The 22995-nt window shown below is 41.6% G+C and overlaps 2 protein-coding genes across 2 annotated transcripts in view; both read right to left on the bottom strand.

Annotated features, from left to right (window-relative positions):
* LOC124280794 (beta-1,3-galactosyltransferase 1-like) overlaps window positions 1-16899 on the bottom strand; it is a 76466-nt gene extending 59567 nt beyond the window's left edge. The window contains exon 1 of the mRNA XM_046716768.1: window positions 16840-16899. The gene's annotated coding sequence lies outside the window, so the exon portion shown is untranslated. The remainder of the gene's footprint in view (window positions 1-16839) is intronic.
* Window positions 14613-15665, bottom strand: LOC124280815 (putative uncharacterized protein DDB_G0286901). The gene has a single exon (XM_046716796.1). It carries the CDS (start codon window positions 15663-15665, stop codon window positions 14613-14615), a length of 1053 nt encoding a protein of 350 aa, XP_046572752.1.
* Window positions 16900-22995: the final 6096 nt, after the last annotated feature.

Raw genomic sequence — 22995 nt, 5'->3', positions numbered from 1 at the left:
AAGATCGGGATCGCCTGCATTAATGATGTATTATGCTTAGGAGATTTGAGTTGAAGATAAACGTTAAATGTGGATCCATTAATTACTATACGTGTCTTATGGAGCGCAGCTGTGACAGATGGGTGGCTGGTTGGATGAGCGGCTGTGGGAGGGTGGTGGATATGTGATAGGTGGGTGGCTAGTTGGAGGAGTAGGTGTGGGAGGGTGGTGGATATGTGATAGGTGGGTGGCTGGTTGGATGAGTGGGTGTGAGGGTGGTGGATATGTGGTAGGTGGGTGGGTGGCTGGTTGGATGAGTGGGTGTGGGAGGGTGGTGGATATGTGATAGGTGGGTGGCTGGTTGGATGAGTGGCTGTGGGAGGGTGGTGGATATGTGATAGGTGGGTGGGTGGCTGGTTGGATGAGTGGGGATAGGGTGGTGGATATGTGACAGGTGGGGTGGCTGGTTGGATGAGTGGGTGTGGGAGGGTGGTGGATATGTGATAGGTGGATGGCTGGTTGGATCAGTTGGTGTGGGAGGGTGGTGGATATGTGATAGGTGGGTGGGTGGTTGGATGAGTGGGTGTGGGAGGGTGGTGGATATGTGACAGGTGGGTGGCTGGTTGGATGAGTGGGTGTGGGAGGGTGGTGGTTATGTGACAGGTGGGTGGCTGGTTGGATGAGTGGGGATGAAGGTTGGTGGATATGTGATTGGTGGGTGGCTGGTTGGATGAGTGGGGAATAGGGTGGTGGATATGTGACAGGTGGATGGCTGGTTGGATGAGTGGGGATGGAGGGTGGTGGATATGTGATTGGTGAGTGGCTGGTTCGATGAGTGGGGATAGAGGGTGGTGGATATGTGACAGGTGGATGGCTGGTTGGATGAGTGGGGATGGAGGGTGGTGGATATGTGATTGGTGGGTGGCTGGTTGGATGAGTGGGTGTGGGAGGGTGGTGGATATGTGATAGGTGGGTGGGTGGCTGGTTGGATGAGTGGGTGTGGGAGGGTGGTGGATATGTGATAGGTGGGTGGGTGGCTGGTTGGATGAGTGGGTGTGGGTGTGTGTGGTGAAGTGGATACGTGATAGGTGGGCAGCTGGTTGGATGAGTGGGTGTGGGAGGGTGGTGGATATGTGATAGGTGGGTGGCTGGTTGGATGAGTGGGTGTGGGAGGGTGGTGGATATGTGATAGGTGGGTGGCTGGTTGGATGAGTGGCTGTGGGAGGGTGGTGGATATGTGATAGGTGGGTGGGTGGCTGGTTGGATGAGTGGGGGATAGGGTGGTGGATATGTTATACGTGGGTGGGTGGCTGGTTGGATGAGTGGGTGTGGGAGGGTGGTGGATATGTGATAGGTGGGCGGCTGGTTGGATGAGTGGGTGTGGGAGGGTGGTGGATATGTGATAGGTGGGTGGCTGGTTGGATGAGGGGGGAATAAGAGGGTGGGCAGATGTGTGAGTGAGAGGATGGGCAGATGTGTGAGTGAGAGGGTAGGTGGATGTGTGGGTCAGAGGGTGGGCGGATGCGTGGATGAGAGGGTGGGTGGATGTGTATGTGAGTGAGAGGGTGGTTGGACGTGTGTGAGTGAGAGGGTAGGTGGATGTGTGTGAGTGAGAGGGTAGGTGGATGTGTGTGAGTGAGAGGGTAGGCAGATGTGTGAGTGAGAGGGTAGGTGGATGTGTGGGTCAGAGGGTGGGCGGATGCGTGGATGAGAGGGTGGGCGGATGTGTGTGTGAGTGGATGTGTGAGTGAGAGGGTAGGCGGATGCATGAGTGTATGACATGTATCAACAGTTTGAATTTACTGCACATTTATAACACTGTGAATGATTACAGGCTTACGTCCTGCTCAAAGCGCACAATCTGATAATTATCACCCTGGATAACCCGAGCTGCATGTGAGGCGCTAGAAGTTTAATAGTCTTATGACTTATTTTACCGGGTACCCATTTTCTGCTGGGTGAACAGTGGCAATTTTGAACAAACTCACTCGCCTACGGTGGGACCATATGTATCGTTGTGCCTCGTTGTGTAGCAGGACTGAAATCCTAGAAACTCTCAGGAGTCAAGCTGCCAAACACGGTCACCCATCCAAGGACTCTCCGCGCCCAACGTTGCTTAACTTCAACTGATTTGTGACCTGAGCTCTGTGCACAGAACCACACACCACCACGTACCCCACTCCGAACACATACACACAATGGTGAAATGGACTGAGCTGTGAAAATATCGTTAAGCCTAACGACACACATCCTCGGTGACGTGGCCCATTCAGAAAACAACATGGATCACGTGAAATTGCTTTGACTTCTTAGCCATACAGAACTTTGCATTTACTTCAGTGAGTTCACACTTGTCAGTACAGATAACCAGAGAAACCGAATCAAGATCTGTTCAAAACATTTAATCAACAGTTAACATCGATTCAAAATGAATTTGTAAAGATGAACAATGAATAGTATGCATGTACGCCACAGCATGACACACCCGCCTTTGTAGAATGTGCCATTTAGTACCCGACTCACATTACTTCCCCTTCTACCGAGCCCTTTTTTGCAATGCAAAGGCATTAAATGAAGCAGGTTCCCTCAGGCTCAGGATATCACAGGTTTACAGGTGCTCCTTTGCAATTGTTTGTTTGTATACAAAATACATATATTCAGAGGCAAAGCTTTAGTCGAAGTGCGCCATATACAGTATTGCGCGAATAAAGCAAGGGCGCGGCCAAGAATGACATCCTCATCGGTCACGCTTCGTGCATCCCTTCCTGACCACAGATAATATACTTATATTTATTAACATCTTTAAAATTAAAAGACAGACAGAGATGGTTATTTAAGTGTCACATGTCTGTAAACAAGACAAAATGTACATATACAATGGGTACAATGTGTGAAGCCCATTCCCGGTGTCCCCCCGCCGTGATATTGCTGGAATATTGCTAAACGCGGCATAAAACCATACTCACTCACTCATCAACGACAGTTGTAAATAGGTCAAATACATGTATATGGTCCGGATGACATAAAAGCATTTTAAAGTTGTAAAAGTCGTTTTGAAAATCGGAAATATCTAGTAAGGGAAAATACATTCTTAAGTCATTATAAAAATGACAATTTAAAAGGAGTGTATTTCACTGCTGCAAAATGGGCATACTCTCTGATTCAGTGGGGTGGGGGCTTGTTGTATCGTCCGGTTTCGACATGGAGAACTAGGTTGCCGCATAGTAGTTTGGTGAGATTTCGTCTTGTGTTTCTGTTCACTGTAGATGTGTGCTCTGGGGAACTAGCTCATAATTAAGATGAAGTGTGCGTTGACGAAGACGAAGGCATGGTTGAGTTCAAACTTCTTTAGTTGGTTACACAAGACATGGCAAACACGAATACAAGAATAAGGTGAGCGGAGTTCCAGCTCAACCCCAGGACGTTTCCTACGAGCGGCATTATCCCTACACAGACAATAGGAATACCGGCCTGCTGGACAATATAGATGTGAGATGCCTGATAACAGAGCCCACCACCCTCGTTCCTCTCTTAATTGCCAATCAATTCTGGAGGTCGGGGTTTGATTAATGTGGAGGCTCTTCATGATAGAATTTTATCGTGTACTTTTGCACACATTTATTTATCGGATGATCCTCTGGTGATGCATGTCAACACTCATGATGAAAGCAAGGAATTCCTCAGCTATTTTAAGCGTGCCAAGGTTGTTGGACAGAATCTGAAATTTGAGGTTGATTTTGCTGATGGCGATGTACCGCTGGACGGTACAGCGATGGGAGTAAACCAGGTGAAGTTATTCACTACGTCTGCCCAGAGTCGGTCTTTTGTGGAGAAGCTTTCTGAGAAACCGTTGCATCGTGTGTACATGCAGTGCGTGGAACAGAATAGCAATCCTACCGACTCCTTCGCCTGGATGAAGTCGGCTGGTCTTAAATGTGAAACTGATGGCTTCCTTTTTGCTGCTCAGGACCAGTCACTTCCCACTCGCAATCGCCTAATGTGATTCTTACAGAAAATATTAACATGAAATGTCGATTGTGCAATGAATTTACAGAGACTGTCCAACAGCTTGGCATTGGATGCCCTTCCTTGGCACAAACAGCATATCTCAAAAGGCATCGTGGTATGGTTCGCTGCTTTCACTACCGTCTCCGCCATGCCTGTGGATTTGACTCCGAGGTTCAGCCATGAACATGTCCAGGGCTCATGGAAAATAATGCTTTAAAACTTCTATGGAATAGGCCCGCATACAGCCTTAGAAAAATTCCAGCCAACAAACCTGATCTTGTCCTTTTTGATAAGGCCAATGAATTTATTTACATCATTGACTTTTCTGTCCCTTTTGACAGCAACGTGATTGGCAAGATTCAGGAAAAGCATGCTAAATATGCGGACCTCGCCTTTGAAATGTCTCACTTGCATCCCAAGTACACTGTCGCCAGACTCCCCATTGTTCCCTTGGTTTGGTACCTTCCGATCTCTTGGCGCAGATCAGGAGAGTGCCCGGGTTCTCCACCGGGAGCACAGCCCTTCAGACACTCTGGGTAATGCAGAAGGCTGCAGTGTTGGGGAGTCTACATATTCTCCGGAAAGTTCTTGATGGGTTCGACTAGGCAGCGTTTCCTGGGAGAAGTCCCATTCGCTGTCTGGGCTGCGTGTTGAAGGGACAAGGGCCCTGAGCTGATGATGAGCCTTACCAGCCTGACTGTGCCAGGATCACCCGAACCCTCTCTGCAGCATTTTTCATCTTAATCTGTAGAACATAATAACAATAATAGTACTTTATTATAGTGTCATGTGTTACAAACTATGAGGCAGCATAGTACGGCATATACAATACAAACACCAGGCCTCGAAAGGCCGAAATGACACCTTAAAAAGAAAATTACCAATTTTAAAATGCATTAAAGAAAGAAAAAAAAACACATACATACATACACACACACACACACATACATACATACATAGACACAAAGACACATACAAACATATATACATGCAACCAGACATACACACACTACACACATGCATACAATCCACACACATGCATATATATATACATACATACCCACATACACACAATACATACGCACATCCATGCATACATACATACACACACATGCATATAATACTTACACACGCGCACACATACTTACATACATACAGTACATACACACCCACACATACACACACACACACACATGCATGCCTACATCAGAGACCATATAATAGATTATATGGTCTCTGCCTACATACATGCATACATACATACTTATAAAGCTAACACAAAGAAAAGTAAAACTAATAGGTTAAAATTAATGCATTAAAATTATTTACAGTGGACAGATAGAGAAAAAAATAGCACTTCCTTGACCAGTCGATGCGATGGCGGACACGGACAAGGGAGATGACCAGTGAGGCCAGTAATGTCACATGCAGTAATTAATGAGAGTGACAGAGTGGTACAGGGTGGCTGACAAGACAATATACACTGCGGTAGTGATAAGGATTAAGAATGCAGATTAAATAATTACAATTAACTTTCACATTTGTTGGCTACATAGTTTTTGGACCTTTTAAATATTTGGACGATGGATGTCCTGAATTACTCACTACAAGATCACTATAGTCCTCAAGTATACCTCTGGGTGTCGATCTTATTCAAATAGTCTGTAAGTCCTGAGCTTGTTTCCGCTTACGTTGTCTTTATCACCAATATCTTTATCAGTCACCTTTAAAAAATTGTACCAGCACGTCCGACACAGCGAGTATTAAAAACTTCGCGTCTACTACAGTCCGTTTGACTCAAAAGCAATCTAACTCGAAAACTAATAAACATATAATACTCTAGGGAACGCTGATCACAATCAAAACATCAGACCAACTATGTGTTATTTTTGCAGAATTTATGTCCTAAAAATAAAAAAAAGTTCTTTAACAAACTATCACTGAAATATTGACACAGTTCACTATTTGTTACGAGGGAGGAGTGCAGAGAAAGGGACAGCCGGGTGTACGAGAAAGGATGGAGACGCCACAGCACAGGTTAATGAATCAATAACTTTGTCGGCATGTGTGCACGTGCTTCTCGAACACCTGGCTACAGGTTGGAGAAAAGACAGTAATATCACGAATCGTTTGCGGGCGGACTTTTAACACCTCAATAACTGACTTCAACATATTCATGTGCATTAAATGAAGAACAAATTATCTGAGATTTTCAGCTAGTCATGCAATCGGGATAGCTTAAACAATATATTACTGGCCCGATTCACAATCAGCTAGCATTTGGCTATCGGGCCAGCAAGTACCGTTTTTCCTCTTATACACTGTAAAACTTTGCCGTAAAATATACGGTAACATCACGTGAAAATGCGACGGTAGAATTACGTTATGACAGTGGCACGGTGCAATGCCGTTAACGTCAATAATTTACGAGATAACGCCGTTTAACCCCAAACCATTGTGGGATATACGGCATTTTACTGTAGTGAATGATTCTGACGGTATAATACCGTTTTACCCCAAAGCATTGTGGGATACTGGCATCCACGCCGCCGCCATTTTACGTTGGATTTGATTACACGAAGACCAATCGTTCCAGAATCAGCTGCCACAAGACTCATCTATTGGTAATTTGTACTATACGATGTCTAGAGTATGCAGATTAAGGACTTACATGTTCACTATTAAGCTTTTCTATTGTTTCCAACTGTATTTTTGTGTTTGACAAATGTAATGACGTATCGTTGCAAAGAATGTACTTTTGAGACCTCTATCTTACGTCAGTATGTCAGACATTATCGTTTACACAGAAACGTACCAAACATTGTGTTTCCATGTTGTCAGGAGCTTTGTGTAAGACAATTCACACGTACAGTACGTTTCGAGCACACGTACTGCGTGATCATGGGCGCAACACAAACACGAGTCAGTCAAGGTCAGTAAATGGCCAGACACATGTGAATGTACATCTTGTATGTAGGCAAAGCTTTTTGTGACAGTACATTCTCTCGTATCGAGGAGCTCTTGAAATATTTGCGTTAGCATTTAGACAGAAGGGATCCCATTGTTTGTCCATTTAGATCATGCAATACCAAAATTGTACATAAATGAACATTCTCATCTCATATAAGTAGAAAGCACAAGCACCACACATTATCGGAGTTATCAGATTCAGTTCTTGAAGCAAATAACACACATACAAATACAGATGAAGGACAGCGCTGCATATCTTTACAAACAGACAACAGATTGGTTGAAGCTGATCTTGAAGAAAGTGAAACGGGGGATGATGATTAAGATGAGACCACACAGAACCAATACCTTAAAAATATTGCCCAGTTCTATTTAAAGTTAGAAGCAAAACACTTGCTTCTTCCTGTATCTTTGATTCAAGATATTCTAACAGAATATCAATCACTTCATGAACTTAGCAATAATTATGTTGAGAGTCAAATCATAGAGAGACTTCAGTCAAATGGTATTTCAGATGATATCATTGATGACATCAGAAAAGACATGAGCACATCAGATATATTTTCTATGTGCGATAAAGGTCCATTAAGATCTGCAAAGTGTATGTCAACTTTCTACAAACATAACTTCCCATATGTACCCCCAGAAGAAGTAGTTTTGGGATTCAGTGAAGAAAGTGGCAGGGAGCGAACATTTCAGTATGTCCCTATCCACAAAACATTGTCCAATATATATACCTACCACAGATCACATATGTCAAGCCCTATTGACAGTGGTGAGCAACAGCCACGTTTGCAGGACATTCACCAGGGCTCACTGTATAAAGACAACGAATTCTTTCAAACACACATGGACTCTTTCCAGATAATTTTGTACCAGGATGCCTTTGAAGTTGTGAATCAACTGGGTTCAGCTAAAAAAAAGCACAAACTTGTAGGAGTTCTGAACCATTTTGGGGAAAATGAGAAAGATGTCTTCTTTGTCGTTGATGTAAGATATATTTTAATAGTAAAATGCAGGTGGTGAATTATTATCATTGCTCTGAAGACCAAGTTTAAACTTAGATGGACCTCTATTCAATTCTATTGATTTTCTACAGTTTTCAGTATCAGTATGAAATCAAAACGTCTCCTCAAGACATTATGCTCATGGAGTGTTTTCCTGTTTATTCATTTTATTTTTACAAACTGTTGGAACAGGAAACAGCAAGTGTTGGAGAAGTAGAGGCGACCACAGGAATGGAATCACTACTGCTGCTAGTTTTGGTAAATATTTTATTCAGTTATTTCAAATGTAATATTGAGCTTTGTTGGTGGCAGTATTTCTAGATGTACCCACAAGGACAGTTTCCTATGCATACTTTCGTAGTCTGTTAAAATACTAACATTAAAAGTTGCACTGTGGATAATTTAAAGGATACTATCCATGCCCCGGAGGCATTTAATTTAGATCCACAGAGAAAAAAATTTCAGAACGATGTCTAAGAAGCCAGTCAGATAATGCTCTTATAAAGTGATCTCTTATACTTTTTGTTCCAGGTGATTCAGTCCTTGCTGGCAAGTCGTACATGTTAATGTGTGACAGAATGGTCATTTCATCCATGGGAAGAATCCCAAGCTTCATGGATGCCTTCTCTGCATTCTTTGCATCATTCTACGTGTTCAATCTGGAGTATCCCCCGGCGGTTTCAGCAACCATGGAGTTTATTCAGAGGTATGTACATTCAGTAGAATAGTCAGAGGTGGATGACAAAATACAAGCAGATTGCTTGTTTTGCTTCTATGACAGAATTGAAAGATACATCTTTTCTTCTTTAAAATCCATGAAATTATATGAATTAGAGCCCAGTAAAGGAATAATCGTGTGCCATTTTAGTCATATGTGGTAGATTTTAAAGCATATAAAGCAGTCCGTGAAGAATGAGTATACAATGCACTCAACACAGGCACGGTGTGTTTAACATAAATAAATACCTTACTTGAATCACATCCTCAAGTGATTGTTTAATTATGTTTTTAATATGATTCAGATGTTTCATTGGCATCAACCCTGATAGAGGATCTAAAGGGAACAAAGGAAAAAAGAAGAAGGTTAAGATTAACCCAAGGTACTCAGATTAATCAACGCTCTTGCGGATTTTGAGTGGCTGGAATCAGACTCATAGTGTGATAGCATGGTGGACTGGAGTCTATAACAGGACAATGAACACTTCTGTGTCATGTTTGCACTTGGTGCTCTTCCATTTAGTTTATATGATGATTGTAAGCTGTCCATGGCATTCGGTTTTCTGTTGACGGTAAGATGTATTTACTTTAGAAGTGGTTCATATGATGTCAGTGTACATCAAAGATATGAGCGGTCTTGCAATGTTGGATATGTTTAAACACAATACTTAGGCGTTTTTCATGACATAGCATTTATATAACATATCACCTTGAATAGATTCAGTTTTTCTTGACACTTAGCTGTCCTCTTTGTCGATGTTAAGAAGATGATTGTAAGCTGTCCCTGGCATTCTGTTGTCTGTTGACGGTAAGACAGATAATTGATATATTTTTTTGGGAAGTGGTTCATATGATGTCAGTGTACATCAAGGATATGAGCGGTCTTGCAATGTTGGATATGTATAAACACAATCCTTATTTCATGACGTAGCATTTATGAAACAGATCAAATTGAATAGATTCAGTTTTAGTTGACATTTAGCTTTTAGAAATGCTTAAATGTTCAAAATTAATTGCATTAAACGGGAGGACTAACAGTACTACGGTACGATTATTTATATTTTCACGGAAGAATTTCACTTCTGAATGTTGTGATTTTATTGTTTTAAAGTTCATCTATTCTGTTAAAATTCACTGTGAATTGGTATCTTATTTGAGATTAGAAATATCTGAGCAGTTTGAAGGATCGTTTAATGAAAGGAACAATTTGAAGAAAGATGGCCGTCTTTTTATTACACCATTAAAGTAATGCTAGAGTCTGGGCCGTGTGATTTTGTGTAATTTTGTAAAATGTTTCAGAAGATTAATTGGCATATATATTTTAAGTTTTCTCCTTCACGGAAAATGTTCGTGTTATTGAGTTCTTTTATGTTGGACATTTTCAAACCTTAAGGTTTTCTAATACTCCTTTGACGAATAATTCTCCATTAGAGGGAAATTGTATTATCGTAATCTGAGCACAGGACATTGACCTGTTTCTCATTTTGCTTTTGTGTTCAGGGTGAGTCTAGCATATGGAAATGGTATTCTGTTTGCGTTTAGTGTTTTCTGTTTCATGTAATGTTTTCAGACAGATCACTGTTTATATCAGTCCACGTGGATTAGTTATATTGTTAGAGACCTATATTGTCATCAGGACATAGAGAAATGTTTCTTTTTTGGTTTGCTGTTAATGCACATCATTTTGTCGCCTCTTTTCCCCAGCTTAAACAAAGTACGAGGGGGTATAGCTGTATACAGCATATACTATGCCAACTTAGGTTAACATCGTTATACTAACTCTGATGATGTAAGAAAAGACCAGCTTCACACTGAAAACAATAAAATCTGAATCATCTGGTTCAAAGATTCATCTTTTTTTGAATAGCATATGTTCGCAGCATTTAAAGCAAGACAATTATAGATATAGTTCCCATGTTGTAGCTAACATTCCAATGCTGTTGCCTTTCAGCTGTTATGTGCAGGTAACCTCAGTAAATGGTTATTACTTTATTTGGCTATACATGCACAGGAATTCTACCGGCTGCCACAATTTCACCGTATATTTTACGGTATGAATACATTCGGTACACCGTAAAGCTACTGGTTTTGTACCGGCAGCACGGCTGCCAAACTATTGCCGTATATTTTACGGTATGAATTATTACGGTATCCCGTAAAGTTACTGGTTTTGTACCGGCAGCATGGCTGCCAGAGTTTTACCGTATATTTTACGGTATGAATTTATTACGGTATCCCGTAAAGCTACTGAGTTTTTACCGGCAGCATGGCTGCCAAACTTTTACCGTAAAATTTAACGGTAAAGTTTTACAGTGTAAGCGCCGAGCCTCTAATAAGCGTCGGGCCTCTAATAAGCGCCGGGCCTCTAATAAGCGCCGAGCCTCAAATAAGCGCCGAGCCTCTTATTAGCGCCGGCCTCTAACAATTACGGTAATTACACCGAGTAAGCGCAGAAGCGCAGGGTCTCTACTAAGCGACATGTCTGGAATTCCGTTGAAAATATAAGAGCCCGGGCGCTTACTAGAGGTGCTGCGGTATTTCGAACACCGTCAGATCATATACACGCTCCACATCTATCCGAGTATTGCTGCAGTCATTGTGAGTTGAATCAATTCTTAGACGGAAAATCTTTAAGTTTCAATGTGTCTTCCAGCTGCCACCGCCTCAACAAGTGAATGTGGGAACATACATAATATATAAACGATTGTAAACAGCCTTAAGTTATTACAGTAGATGTCTACAGTTTGTGAATTTGTACGTAGGTTAGTACAAAGTAATATTGTAGTCCAGGCGTATGAGAACAGCGCGGACATCAGGACTCTCGTCAATGCATTTTACAGGTCCTTGCTGGTAATATGAGACTCCTGTAAAGTATTGAAATGGTGTAGTGTATGTTCAGATAATGACTTCCGAGTCTGAATGAGTGAGTTTGGTTTTACGCCGCTTTTAGCAATATTCCAGCAACATCACGGCAGGGGACACCAGAAATGGGCTTCACACAATGTACCCATGTGGGGATTCGAACCCGGGTCCTCGGCGTGACGAGCCAACGCTTTAACCACTAGGCTACCCCACCGCCCTCAGAGTCTGAATGATCATATAGAGAAGAAGAAGGAGAAATAGAAATTATTAACCGAGAGTGTTTCCGTATCATTAATATCATATATTACGAATAAAAATTGTTTTATGCCAGCCTTTGGCGAGCACAATACATATTTTTACTCCTAATATATGATATTAATGATACGGAAAGACTCGAGGTTAATAATCTCTTTATCATACAATGTCATTCTTAAAATAACTCTTTAAAAAGAAGCAAATCGTACGTGAATTTATATATGAAGAGAATCGAGCATTCGCGTAAGAATACTTAGCGGTACACCAAGGTGAAGGTCGTTCTTGACGGCGGCATATGGTTGTGACTAATCGCTAATACAGCGCAAACATAACTCATGCTTAAAATAAGATCTTTCTGTCTAAAAAGAACAACAAAATAGGGCAGGGTTTTCTTGGTAGTGTTTCTATTTTCATTGCGGGTAATCACCTCATTAATATCAGTTTCTGATACCTGACGGAATCGATTCGTCGTCATCTTTGTTGTGATCGATCGATCGAAACCCTTGGTTGTACCTTTCTTAGACTCGTGCCTCATAATCCGTACCTTCAATTTGAACGCAGTTCTCCGTTTCATGTTTTCCAAAGTCAATTACTGCAGTAACAACTCCAGAACCTCTGTCTTCAATTTTTACAGAATCACGATTTTGATAATGGGGGCAGCCATGTTTGTTTACAAAATCGTCCACGCAACGCAAACTCGCGACGACGTCATCAATGAAATGTTAAAACGTTTTGGGATTCGCATGGCATGTATGGAGTTTTGAGAAAGTTTTTTCGTGGATTGACGTAATTTGCATAGTTATCAGATTTGGATACCAAGTTTATCAGATTGCTTTATTGCACCGATAACACTCATTAGATGATAAAATAGTTTATTACTCGCCCGTGGAAGATACTGCAGTGCAATATTTTACGGAAATATTACACTAATGTAATACTGTTAGACGTATGACGTCACAATGGTTTACAGTTATAGACCAGTGAAGACCCGGGTTAGAATATTGATCTTCAGCAACCCATGCTTGTTGTAAGAGGCGACTAAGGGGATCGGGTGGTCAGGCTCGCTGACTTGGTTGACACATGTCATCGGTTCCCAATGGCGCAGATCGATGCTCATGCTGTTGATCACTGGATTGTCTGGTCCAGATTCGATTATTTACAGACCGCCGCCATATAGCTTGAATATTGCTGAGTGCGGCGTAAAACTAAACTCACTCACTCACGTTTTGTGTTGAGTATCGTTCGAAAGCTCTGAACGTCAACAATATCACATATTTGTAAGAAGCGAGTTTATTGGATAATGATTGTTTGAGAAGATTGCCTGACATCCATTTTCTGATGCTATCCACACAATACTCCAAACGAGCAAATGCTGATGTGATTGATGAGTTTTCTAAAGGTCTGAACGCTAGATATATCTGGGAAGGCTAGATATATCTGGGAAGGCTAGATATATCTGGGAAGGCTAGATATATGGGAAGGCTAGATATATCTGGGTGGCGTCTGCGTATAAGTGTAACCCAATCCAAAAGATCTCATTAAGTCACCGAGTGGGGATGTGTATATGGTGAACAACAGCGGACCTAGGACAGACCCTTGGGGAACACCAAATACTAGCTCCATCAACAACGACGGACTGTTGTCTGCCTGAGATGTATGATCGGAACCACGATGGAGCGGTTCCTCCGACATCACACCTCTTGCATAGAGTAGAGAGTAGTACCTGATGCTCAGTGGTGTCAAAAGCTGATGAGAGGTCCAAAAGGACAAGAACTACTGCTCCGTCAGAGTCAATACCTCGAAGGATGTCATTTTGGACTTTCAGAAGTGTAGTTTCCATGCTGTGAAACGTTCTATAGGCTGATTGAAATATCTGTTGAGAGCCATTCACAGCCTTGAGTTGTGTGCGTACTGTGCGCCTTGAGTTGTGTACCTTCTGTGCACCTTGAGTTGTGTACCTACTGTGCACCTTGAGTTGTGTGCGCCTTGAGTTGTGTGCCTTCTGTGCGTCTTCAGTTGTGTACCTACTGTGCACCTTGTGTTGTATACCTACAACACGTTCAACTTGGATACGGGTCTGGGCATTCTATTATGTCATGCTTATTTAAAACTTTTCTTAAATTAAAATTTTTAAACCTTCCTAAGCCATTCAATCTCGATAGAATCTTTTTCTTTCCTATCTTCATTGATTGCCATAACGACCGATTTATTCACATTGATTTTTAATCAAGTAAATTGAGTTTGGTATTTATGAAAATGTATAGCATTGCATACCAATGTTGTAGTTTTAAGTATGGGTGCAGAATCGTGAGCCAACTAAATTCATTTCATGATTTCATTATTGCTTTTGAGACCCTCTGTTGTGTTTAAACTGCGTAAGTTAAGTAGTACTGTTTATCATCTCTGCGCATAAAAAGAAAATTAACGGACTCGTCGGACACCCTTGTTTTACACCTTTAGAAATACTATGATAGCTTGTGGATCGATTATTATTAATGACACAAGAATGTTTCATTGAGACAGATCTTTATCATTTTTACCATTCGATCTGAAAAACCAAACTTTAAAAGCTGTTTCAATAAATCCATGTTCTACAGAATCAAAGGCTTTTTCAAATTCTAATTATGTTAGATATGCTTTATCTTCAATCAAAAATCTAAACTTTTCGTGAATTTCACACGTGCAACTCGCACACCTGGCTGTTCTACCAGCAAGTTACCACATGTATAATACATATTTCAGGCGCTTCATTATGTTATACGCTGTATCTTGTATCTGTATGATGGGCCAGTGGCCCCCAATAACGTTGCCTTTTTAAAGGCTTTTCTTGTATGATATGACGTTATCAACGGCCAACATGTTGCAACAATCATCATTCTTATCAAAGTTCAACATGTTGCGAAAATCATCATTGTTATCAACGGCCAACATGTTGCGACAATCATCATTGTTGCCAACGTTCAACATGTTGCGACAATCATCATTTTTATCAAAGTTCAACATGTTTCGACAATCATCATTGTTATCAACGTTCAACATGGTGCGACAATCATCATTGTTGCCAACGTTCAACATGTTGCGACAATCATCATTGCTATCAACGGCCAACATGTTGCGACAATCATCATTGTTATCAACGTTCAACATGTTGCGACAATCATCATTGTTATCAACGTTCAACATGTTGCGACAATCACCATTGTTATCAACGGCCAACATGTTTCGACAATCATCATTGTTATCAACGTTCAACATGTTGTGACAATCATCATTGTTGCCAACGTTCAACATGTTGCGACAATCATCATTGTTATCAACGGCCAACATGTTGCGACAATCATCATTGTTATCAACGTTCAACATGTTGTGACAATCATCATTGTTGCCAACGTTCAACATGTTGCGACAATCATCATTGTTATCAAAGTTCAACATGTTGCGAAAATCATCATTGTTATCAACGTTCAACATGTTGCGACTATCACCATTGTTATCAAAGTTCAACATGGTGCGACAATCATCATTGTTATCAACGGCCAACATGTTTCGACAATCATCATTGTTATCAACGTTCAACATGTTGTGACAATCATCATTGTTGCCAACGTTCAACATGTTGCGACAATCATCATTGTTATCAACGGCCAACATGTTGCGAAAATCATCATTGTTATCAACGTTCAACATGTTGCGACTATCACCATTGTTATCAAAGTTCAACATGGTGCGACAATCACCATTGTTATCAACGGCCAACATGTTGCGACAATCATCATTGTTATCAACGTTCAACATGTTGCGACAATCATCATTGTTATCAACGTTCAACATGTTGCGACAATCATCATTGTTATCAACGTTCAACATGTTGCATTGTTGTTATCAACGGCCAACATGTTATGACAATCATCATTGTTATCAACGCGTTCAACATGTTGCGACAATCATCATTGTTGCCAACGTTGCAACATTGTTATCAAAGTTCAATCATCATTGTTATCATCATTGTTCGTTCAACATGTTGCGACAATCATCATTGTTATCAACGTTCAACATGTTATCAACGACAACATCGTTCAACATTGTTAATCATCATTGTTCAACGTTCAACATGTTCAACATGTTGCGACAATCATCATTGTTATCAACGGCCAACATGTTGCGACAATCATCATTGTTATCAACGTTCAACATGTTGCGACTAATCATCATTGTTATCAACGTTCAACATGTTGCGACAATCATCATTGTTATCAACGTTCAACATGTTGCGACAATCATCATTGTTATCAACGTTCAACATGTTGCGACAATCATCATTGTTATCAACGGCCAACATGTTGCGACAATCATCATTGTTATCAACGTTCAACATTGTTATCAAAGTTCAACATGACAAATCATCATTGTTATCAACGGCCAACATGTTGCGACAATCATCATTGTTATCAACGTTCAACATGTTGCGACTATCATCATTGTTATCAACGTTCAACATGTTGCGACAATCATCATTGTTATCAACGTTCAACATGTTGCGACAATCATCATTGTTATCAACGTTCAACATGTTGCGACAATCATCATTGTTGCCAACGTTCAACATGTCACAACAATCATCATTGTTATCAACGGCCAACATGCTGCAACAATCATCATTGTTATCAACGTTCAACATGTCGCGACTATCATCGTTGTTATCAAAGTTCAACATGTTGCGACAATCATCATTGTTATCAACGTTCAACATGTTGCGACAATCATCATTTTTATCAACGTTCAACATGTTGCGACAATCATCATTGTTGCCAACGTTCAACATGTTGTGACAATTTTCATTGTTGCCAACGTTCAACATGTTGCGACAATCATTGTTATCAACGGCCAACTTGTTGCGACAATCATCAATGTTATCAACGTTCAACATGTTGCGACAATTATCCTCAAGACCATATCTTAGCCTGAAACGTGAATACAAAAAAACTTTTAGCTCCTGAAAAATAATATAAACAAAATAGAATGAGTAACTAGCGTGCCCTACCTTGCTCGCCCTCAACTTGTAAGGCAGCCAGACTGACGACGTTCATTGAGAAACTGACGTAGCCCAAATGTTTGATGTCGCTTGTCCTCCTCCCTTGGGAAGCTGTTCAACACGATTTTCAACAGTCACATGACCAGGATGTGATTTCGTAATTTACAGCCTGCAGTGGTGCGTGTTGAAGGTCTGGTGCAGGTTACCTTCAGTAGCAGGTTGCACTGCAAGTAACAATAAATCCAACAACATCTAATAGTCATCGTGTGTTTTAACTGGGAAATAAGTGTCTGGAAGCAATACGCGTTCTCCGCGTGACTTAACCATAAACATAAACATTTGTGTACTGATGAATCAGCTAGGGGCGGTGGGGTAGCCTCGTGGTTAAAGCGTTCGCTAGTCACGCAGAAGACCCGGGTTCGATTCCCCAGATGAGTACAATGTGTTAAACCCATTTCTTGTTTCCCCCGCCGTGATATTGCTAGAATATTGCTAATAGCGGCGTAAAAATAAACTCACTCACTCACTCACCCATGAATCAGTTAAGTAGCAGTAATCACATAACTGAGATTTATAAATATAGGTAATCTGATACTCAGTACTTGTTATGAAAATTGCTAAAAACAAGTATTAATACTACTTTTTAGAACCAGTGACATTTTTTAAGGTGCAACCAAAATTTTGATGGTACAGCCAGACCTATAAGCCAGGTTGCAGTTGGTGCACATACTGAATAAAAACATCACGCTATCTTGTGGACTCAAACAAACAGAAACACAACAATAAAGACTGCTGTTGTGTTGGCGAACTCTTTAATCTATAGACGTACATTTTCACCTTTTTACCACTGAAATGAGATGAAATATTTGCTCTTAAACTAACGCAATAAATTCTTCTAACAATGGCTTATGCGTTTCTTTTATTTAAGAGTGTAGTATGTTATGAACTGAAGAGCTTTACCAATTTCGTTATTGTACAAATTAGCCGTAATTAGCTATTCCTTTGTTAGTCCTATAAAGTTCACCCAACCATTGTGAAAATGGAACTGTTTTTACATAAAGAATTATGCAATTAAGATCAAATGTGTTTTTTGAGTTTGTCTGTAATCACGGATACATGACGATAATAAAGTATAAAAGGTAAATTAATCTGGGAAATTGTAAGTCAGCCGTAAACCTTTTCAAAACTTGCCGTAATTGGACTCCAAAGACAAAATATCAATGTCACGTAACGGCCGCGATGAAAGCGGAAGGCTAATTCGTCACGCTCTGGAAAGGAGCTGTCAGTTGAACTGGTATTACCACTCTGTGGCGACTACACTGGAGACGCTACGACCTCCTATTCACATCCACGGCTGTTTGTGTTGTACACTGATACAAAGTAGTCAGGGTAACGAGAGTGACGGTGGCTGTGAGCGATCTCAAAAGGTATACAATACCAGTTTCGCTTCGTGAATGTCCCATCAATGGTATAATATCTGAGAGGGCTGTAGCAATTTGTGAATATCGGCCCAAACGAGTATTCCGCACCCTCAAGGGCATTATATATCCTGACAGATTCGTTTCAGTACAATGGTCAACTCGTAGAACACTTTAGCTTTGTCCTCTGTTTATTGATACACCCTGGTATAAAATCGTTTTAGATATATTTATGTTTAGATCTATGCATAGAGATTCAGAGTGAATCTGAAACTCTCTCTCTACAAGGCTGTATGACAAAAGGAATGATTTCACCTTTCCAATAGTCAACTTCCCTTTCATGTCGAGCGATACTGTAACAGCTCCAACCTTGGTGTTTCACAACTTTTGAGGTACAATCGAGCGTGCTCCTTTTATCAGGATTTCAATGAGCCTCATACAGCTCTTGATCAAGGTTACAACATTCAAGGCCTCAGTAAAGTTTTCAAGAAGTTTTATGGTAGACATGTGGAGGAAATTGTTCACAATTGTACAATCGACTCTGATTTTGGCAGAGATTTCCTATGAACGTGGAAAGGGTTTTATCGTTTCTATTTCAGATGATATGATTTCAATGAATGTGTGAATGAGTTGGCTATAGCCGTTTAATAGTATTCCAGTTATATCACGGCGTGCCTGGGTGTTTGCATGTACTACATGTTTTATGCCCAGGGTTCCGAGGATTGGGGTGCAACACACACACACACACACACACACACACACACACACACACACGCACACACACACACACACACACACACACACACACACACACACAAACGAAAATCCTGTATCCGCCCCTGCTACCCCACAACGGAGCACACGTGATACTGTGATCTCACCCTAGGCAAGTACAGTTTGTTCAAGATTGCCTATGTTCACCTAGCAGAAAATGGGTACCCGGTGGGATAAGTTATGTGACTATTAGCCTTCTAGCGCCTGACTGGCAGCTTGGGTTATCCAGGGTAATAATGATCATGTTGGCCGTTGATAACAATGATGATTGTGGCAACATGTTGGCCATTGATAACAATGATGATTGCCGCAACATGTTGAACGTTGACAGATGGATACTAGGCGCTATATAAATGAATCATTATTATTATTTTGTTATTATCTTCAACATGACTGTTATTTTTCGCAAGACCAAAGACATAGGTGCTGTACATGTTCCACACTGTTATATCTTCCGTTTTCAACTGCTGGTCCCAAACTGTAACATATAAATCTTGAAACAGCTGACACCCGTGAAGATCCGGGTTAGAATAGGTCTTCAGTGACCCACGTTTGTCTACCCCGTGAAGATTCAGGTTAGAGTTGGTCTTCAGTAACCCATGCTTGTGTTCCCCGTGAAGATCAGGGTTAGAATAGGTCTTCAGCAACCCATGTTTGTCTACCCCGAGAAGATCCGGGTTAGAATAGGTCTTCAGTGACCCACGTTTGTCTACCCCGTGAAGATCCGGTTTAGAATTGGTCTTCAGCAACCCACGTTCGTCTACCCCGTGAAGATCCGGGTTAGAATTTGGTCTTCAGTAACCCATGCTTGTGTTCCCCGTGAAGATCCGGGTTAGAATAGGTCTTTAGTGACCCACGTTTGTCTACCCCGTGAAGATCCGGGTTAGAGTTGGTCTTCAGCAACCCATGCTAGTCTACACCGTGAAGATCCGGGTTAGCATAGGTTTTCAGCAACCCACGTTTGTCTACCCCGTGAAGATCCGGGTTAGAATTGGTCTTCAGTAACCCATGCTTGTGTTCCTATTGAAGATCCGGGTTAGAATAGGTCTTCAATGACCCACGTTTGTCTACCCCGTGAAGATCCGGGTTAGATTTGGTCTTCAGTAACCCATGCTAGTCTACACCGTGAAGATCCGGGTTAGAATAGGTCCTCAGTGACCAATGCTTGTCGTAAGAGGCGACTAACGGGCATCGGGTGGTCCGGCTCGCTGACCTGGTTGTCAATTGTATCCCAATTGAGTATAACGGTGCTCATGATGTTGATCACTGGATTGTCTGTTCCATTCTCAATTATTTACAGACCGCTGCCATATAAAACTGGAATATTGCGGCGTTAAACAACAAACCAACCAATTGTACCCTGAGCCACGGGCCAAAAACATTGAATAAACTGTGCCCATGCCATTGGGAATAATTTGGACAGTTTACAATTTAACACTACACAATATACAATACACTTCTGGTAAATATGAAATGCGATTTGCAGCTATACGCATGGAATATTTAGAGAAACACATGCCAAACCAATGAGATGCGTGTCATTGTTAATAGGTATGACTCACTGACTGACTGAGTTTGGTTTTATGCCGCTTTTAGCAATATTCTTGCAACATCACGGCGGGGGACACCAGAAATGGGCTTCACACAATATACCCATGTGGGGATTCGAACCCGGGTCTTCGGCGTGACGAGCCAACGCTTTAACCACTAGGCTACCCTACCGCCCCTAACAGGTATGAATGCTCAGTCAAACCGAAAGAAATATTCTCAAGTAAACGAATAAGGAAACACATGACAGTACAAGTAATCCTTTAATCTTTTCCAGGCCTCATCACGAATATGTATTGCACTGTGAGTGACTTTGTACATGACATGCGTGGGGGTGGGGTGGGGTTGGGGGGTGTCATTTACTTTGTATATAACGTCGACGCAATGGAGGGGAGGTATCATCTGTTCAAGATGTTAATGTCCTTACACGGCTCCACACCTGCTGATAATCTGCCTATGTGCTTAAACCCGTGAAGGTCCGGGTTAGATATTGATCTTCAGTAACCCATGCTTGTCGTAAGAGGAGACTAACGGGATCGGGTGGTTAGGCTCGCTGACTTGGTTGACACATGTCATCGGTTCCCCATTGCGCAGATCGATGCTCATGATCACTGGATTGTCTGGTCCAGACTCGATTATGTACAGACCGAGCTATATGGCGGGCAAGTCATCAAGAACCAAAGCTACCAGAATGCAGGGTCTTCCCGGATTGCTCAGCTTGATACTATTATCAGACCTGGGGTAGCGCAGTGGTTAAAGCGTTCGCTCGTCACGCCGAAGACCAGGATTCGATTCCCTACATGGTTACAATATGAGAAGCCCATTTCTGGTGTCCCCCGCCGTGATATTGCTGGAATATTGCTAAAACGGCGTAAAACCATACTCACTCACTCCTGGGCCTCACCATGTCCAGATCCACCAACAAGGCGATGACATCACACTTCAAAGATCCACAGTCCCACAAAGAATGTATGCTTTTGTCCATGGTGGATCAGCAGTAGTACCAGGCCCGTGTTTCACAAAAGCCTCCTAAATTTAGGAAGTCGTAGCCCCGCCCCTACGACCTTGTTTACGACCCTCTTCCGACCTCCTTTACGACCGTTTCACAAAGACGTCATATCCATGTCGTGCGACGCGGTCCTAAATCCATGTCGTACATTGTATAAGAGGTACTTTGTTGCATAGCAATGCATAAAGCGAGACCGAACGGGCACCTGCTTATCTTGTTATTCCCAAAGTATTTCAAAATAGAAATACAGTTTGAATAACAATGCAAATGTTATGTTTTTAATTCAATGTACAGGGGCCCGTTTCACAAAGCCCTCTTACCGGTACGACCTCGTAAAGCAGGTCGTCGACCACCTCTTACTTTTTTACCCTGTTTCACAAAGATCTCGTATATTTACACTGTGCCGTAAACAGCCCAAAATTTAGGACCCCGATTGACCTGTCGTAAATGCTTTAGGAGGTCGTAAACACTACCAAGATGGCGTCAACGATTATGGCACTGCAAGTGATTAAAACGCGCTAACAAAGAAGACCTGAGAAATGTTGAGACAGGTCGAACGTGCTCGACACTCATGTTGTTTTCTAACTGTGCAGAAAGTTAGAGCCCCAACTGAACAAACCTACAAGGCGTTCACGTGCTATTCCGACCTCCTTGCAAGTTTTGTGTACACAGAGGTATTTGGCAAAAGGGGTTTTCCTCAGTGAAATCGGGGATCTCCATGGAGTATCCCGAGCTAGTGTGTCAAGAATACTCCGCGACACCGCTAGTGCTCTGGCCGTGTATCTGGACTTGATTAAATAACCCTGGGTGCCACAGGGACATATGTCCTTCCTATTCAACCCTCACTTTGAAGTCCAATAAAATTCTAAATATGTCACGCACACAAAAATATACTTCACAGTTTTGTATTCTGCGGGAAATTCAGACAAAGCTAAAGTGCTTAAATAACCTTTCAGAATAGGCTTCATCGTAAATGTCGCCATTTTATACACAATACGAAATCACGATTCACAGCATTATTTGCTGTACAGTGTAGACAGTATGTTTTCAAATGTGAAAATCGGATAATTACTGGGAGTACTGAATTTCAAAAATAACATATTAATGATCACTGAAATCAGTTTTTCATGATATCACTAATGATAATCAGAAACGCTGCCGATGAACCTAGAATCGGTTTGGATGTTTTCGAAAATATACTTACACGAACGCCGAAGTGCGCTTTCCGCCATATTGGATAGTGTTCACAAAATCACGTCTCGCAAAGGCAGGTATTGAGACGCCTATTACATCACGTATATTTCATAGTCAGCTGCGACAAATGCATCACTGAATTCCCCATACATTTTCAAATCAAATCACAGTTGGTCTTTGTTACCAATACCAGCTGTCTTACTCTAGATAAAATGAAACGAA

The sequence above is a fragment of the Haliotis rubra genome, unplaced genomic scaffold (assembly GCF_003918875.1).
Source record: "Haliotis rubra isolate DU_JTF1 unplaced genomic scaffold, ASM391887v1 Scf274, whole genome shotgun sequence".
Lineage (NCBI taxonomy): Eukaryota > Metazoa > Mollusca > Gastropoda > Lepetellida > Haliotidae > Haliotis > Haliotis rubra.
The sequence above is the reverse complement of the archived record's forward strand: the minus strand, read 5'-3'. Positions and strand labels throughout refer to the sequence as shown.

What these genes read in the sequence shown, in the direction of transcription:
- LOC124280815 (XM_046716796.1), bottom strand. Translation starts at nt 15,665, where the DNA reads ATGTTGAACGTTGATAACAATGATGATTGTCGCAACATGTTGAACGTT.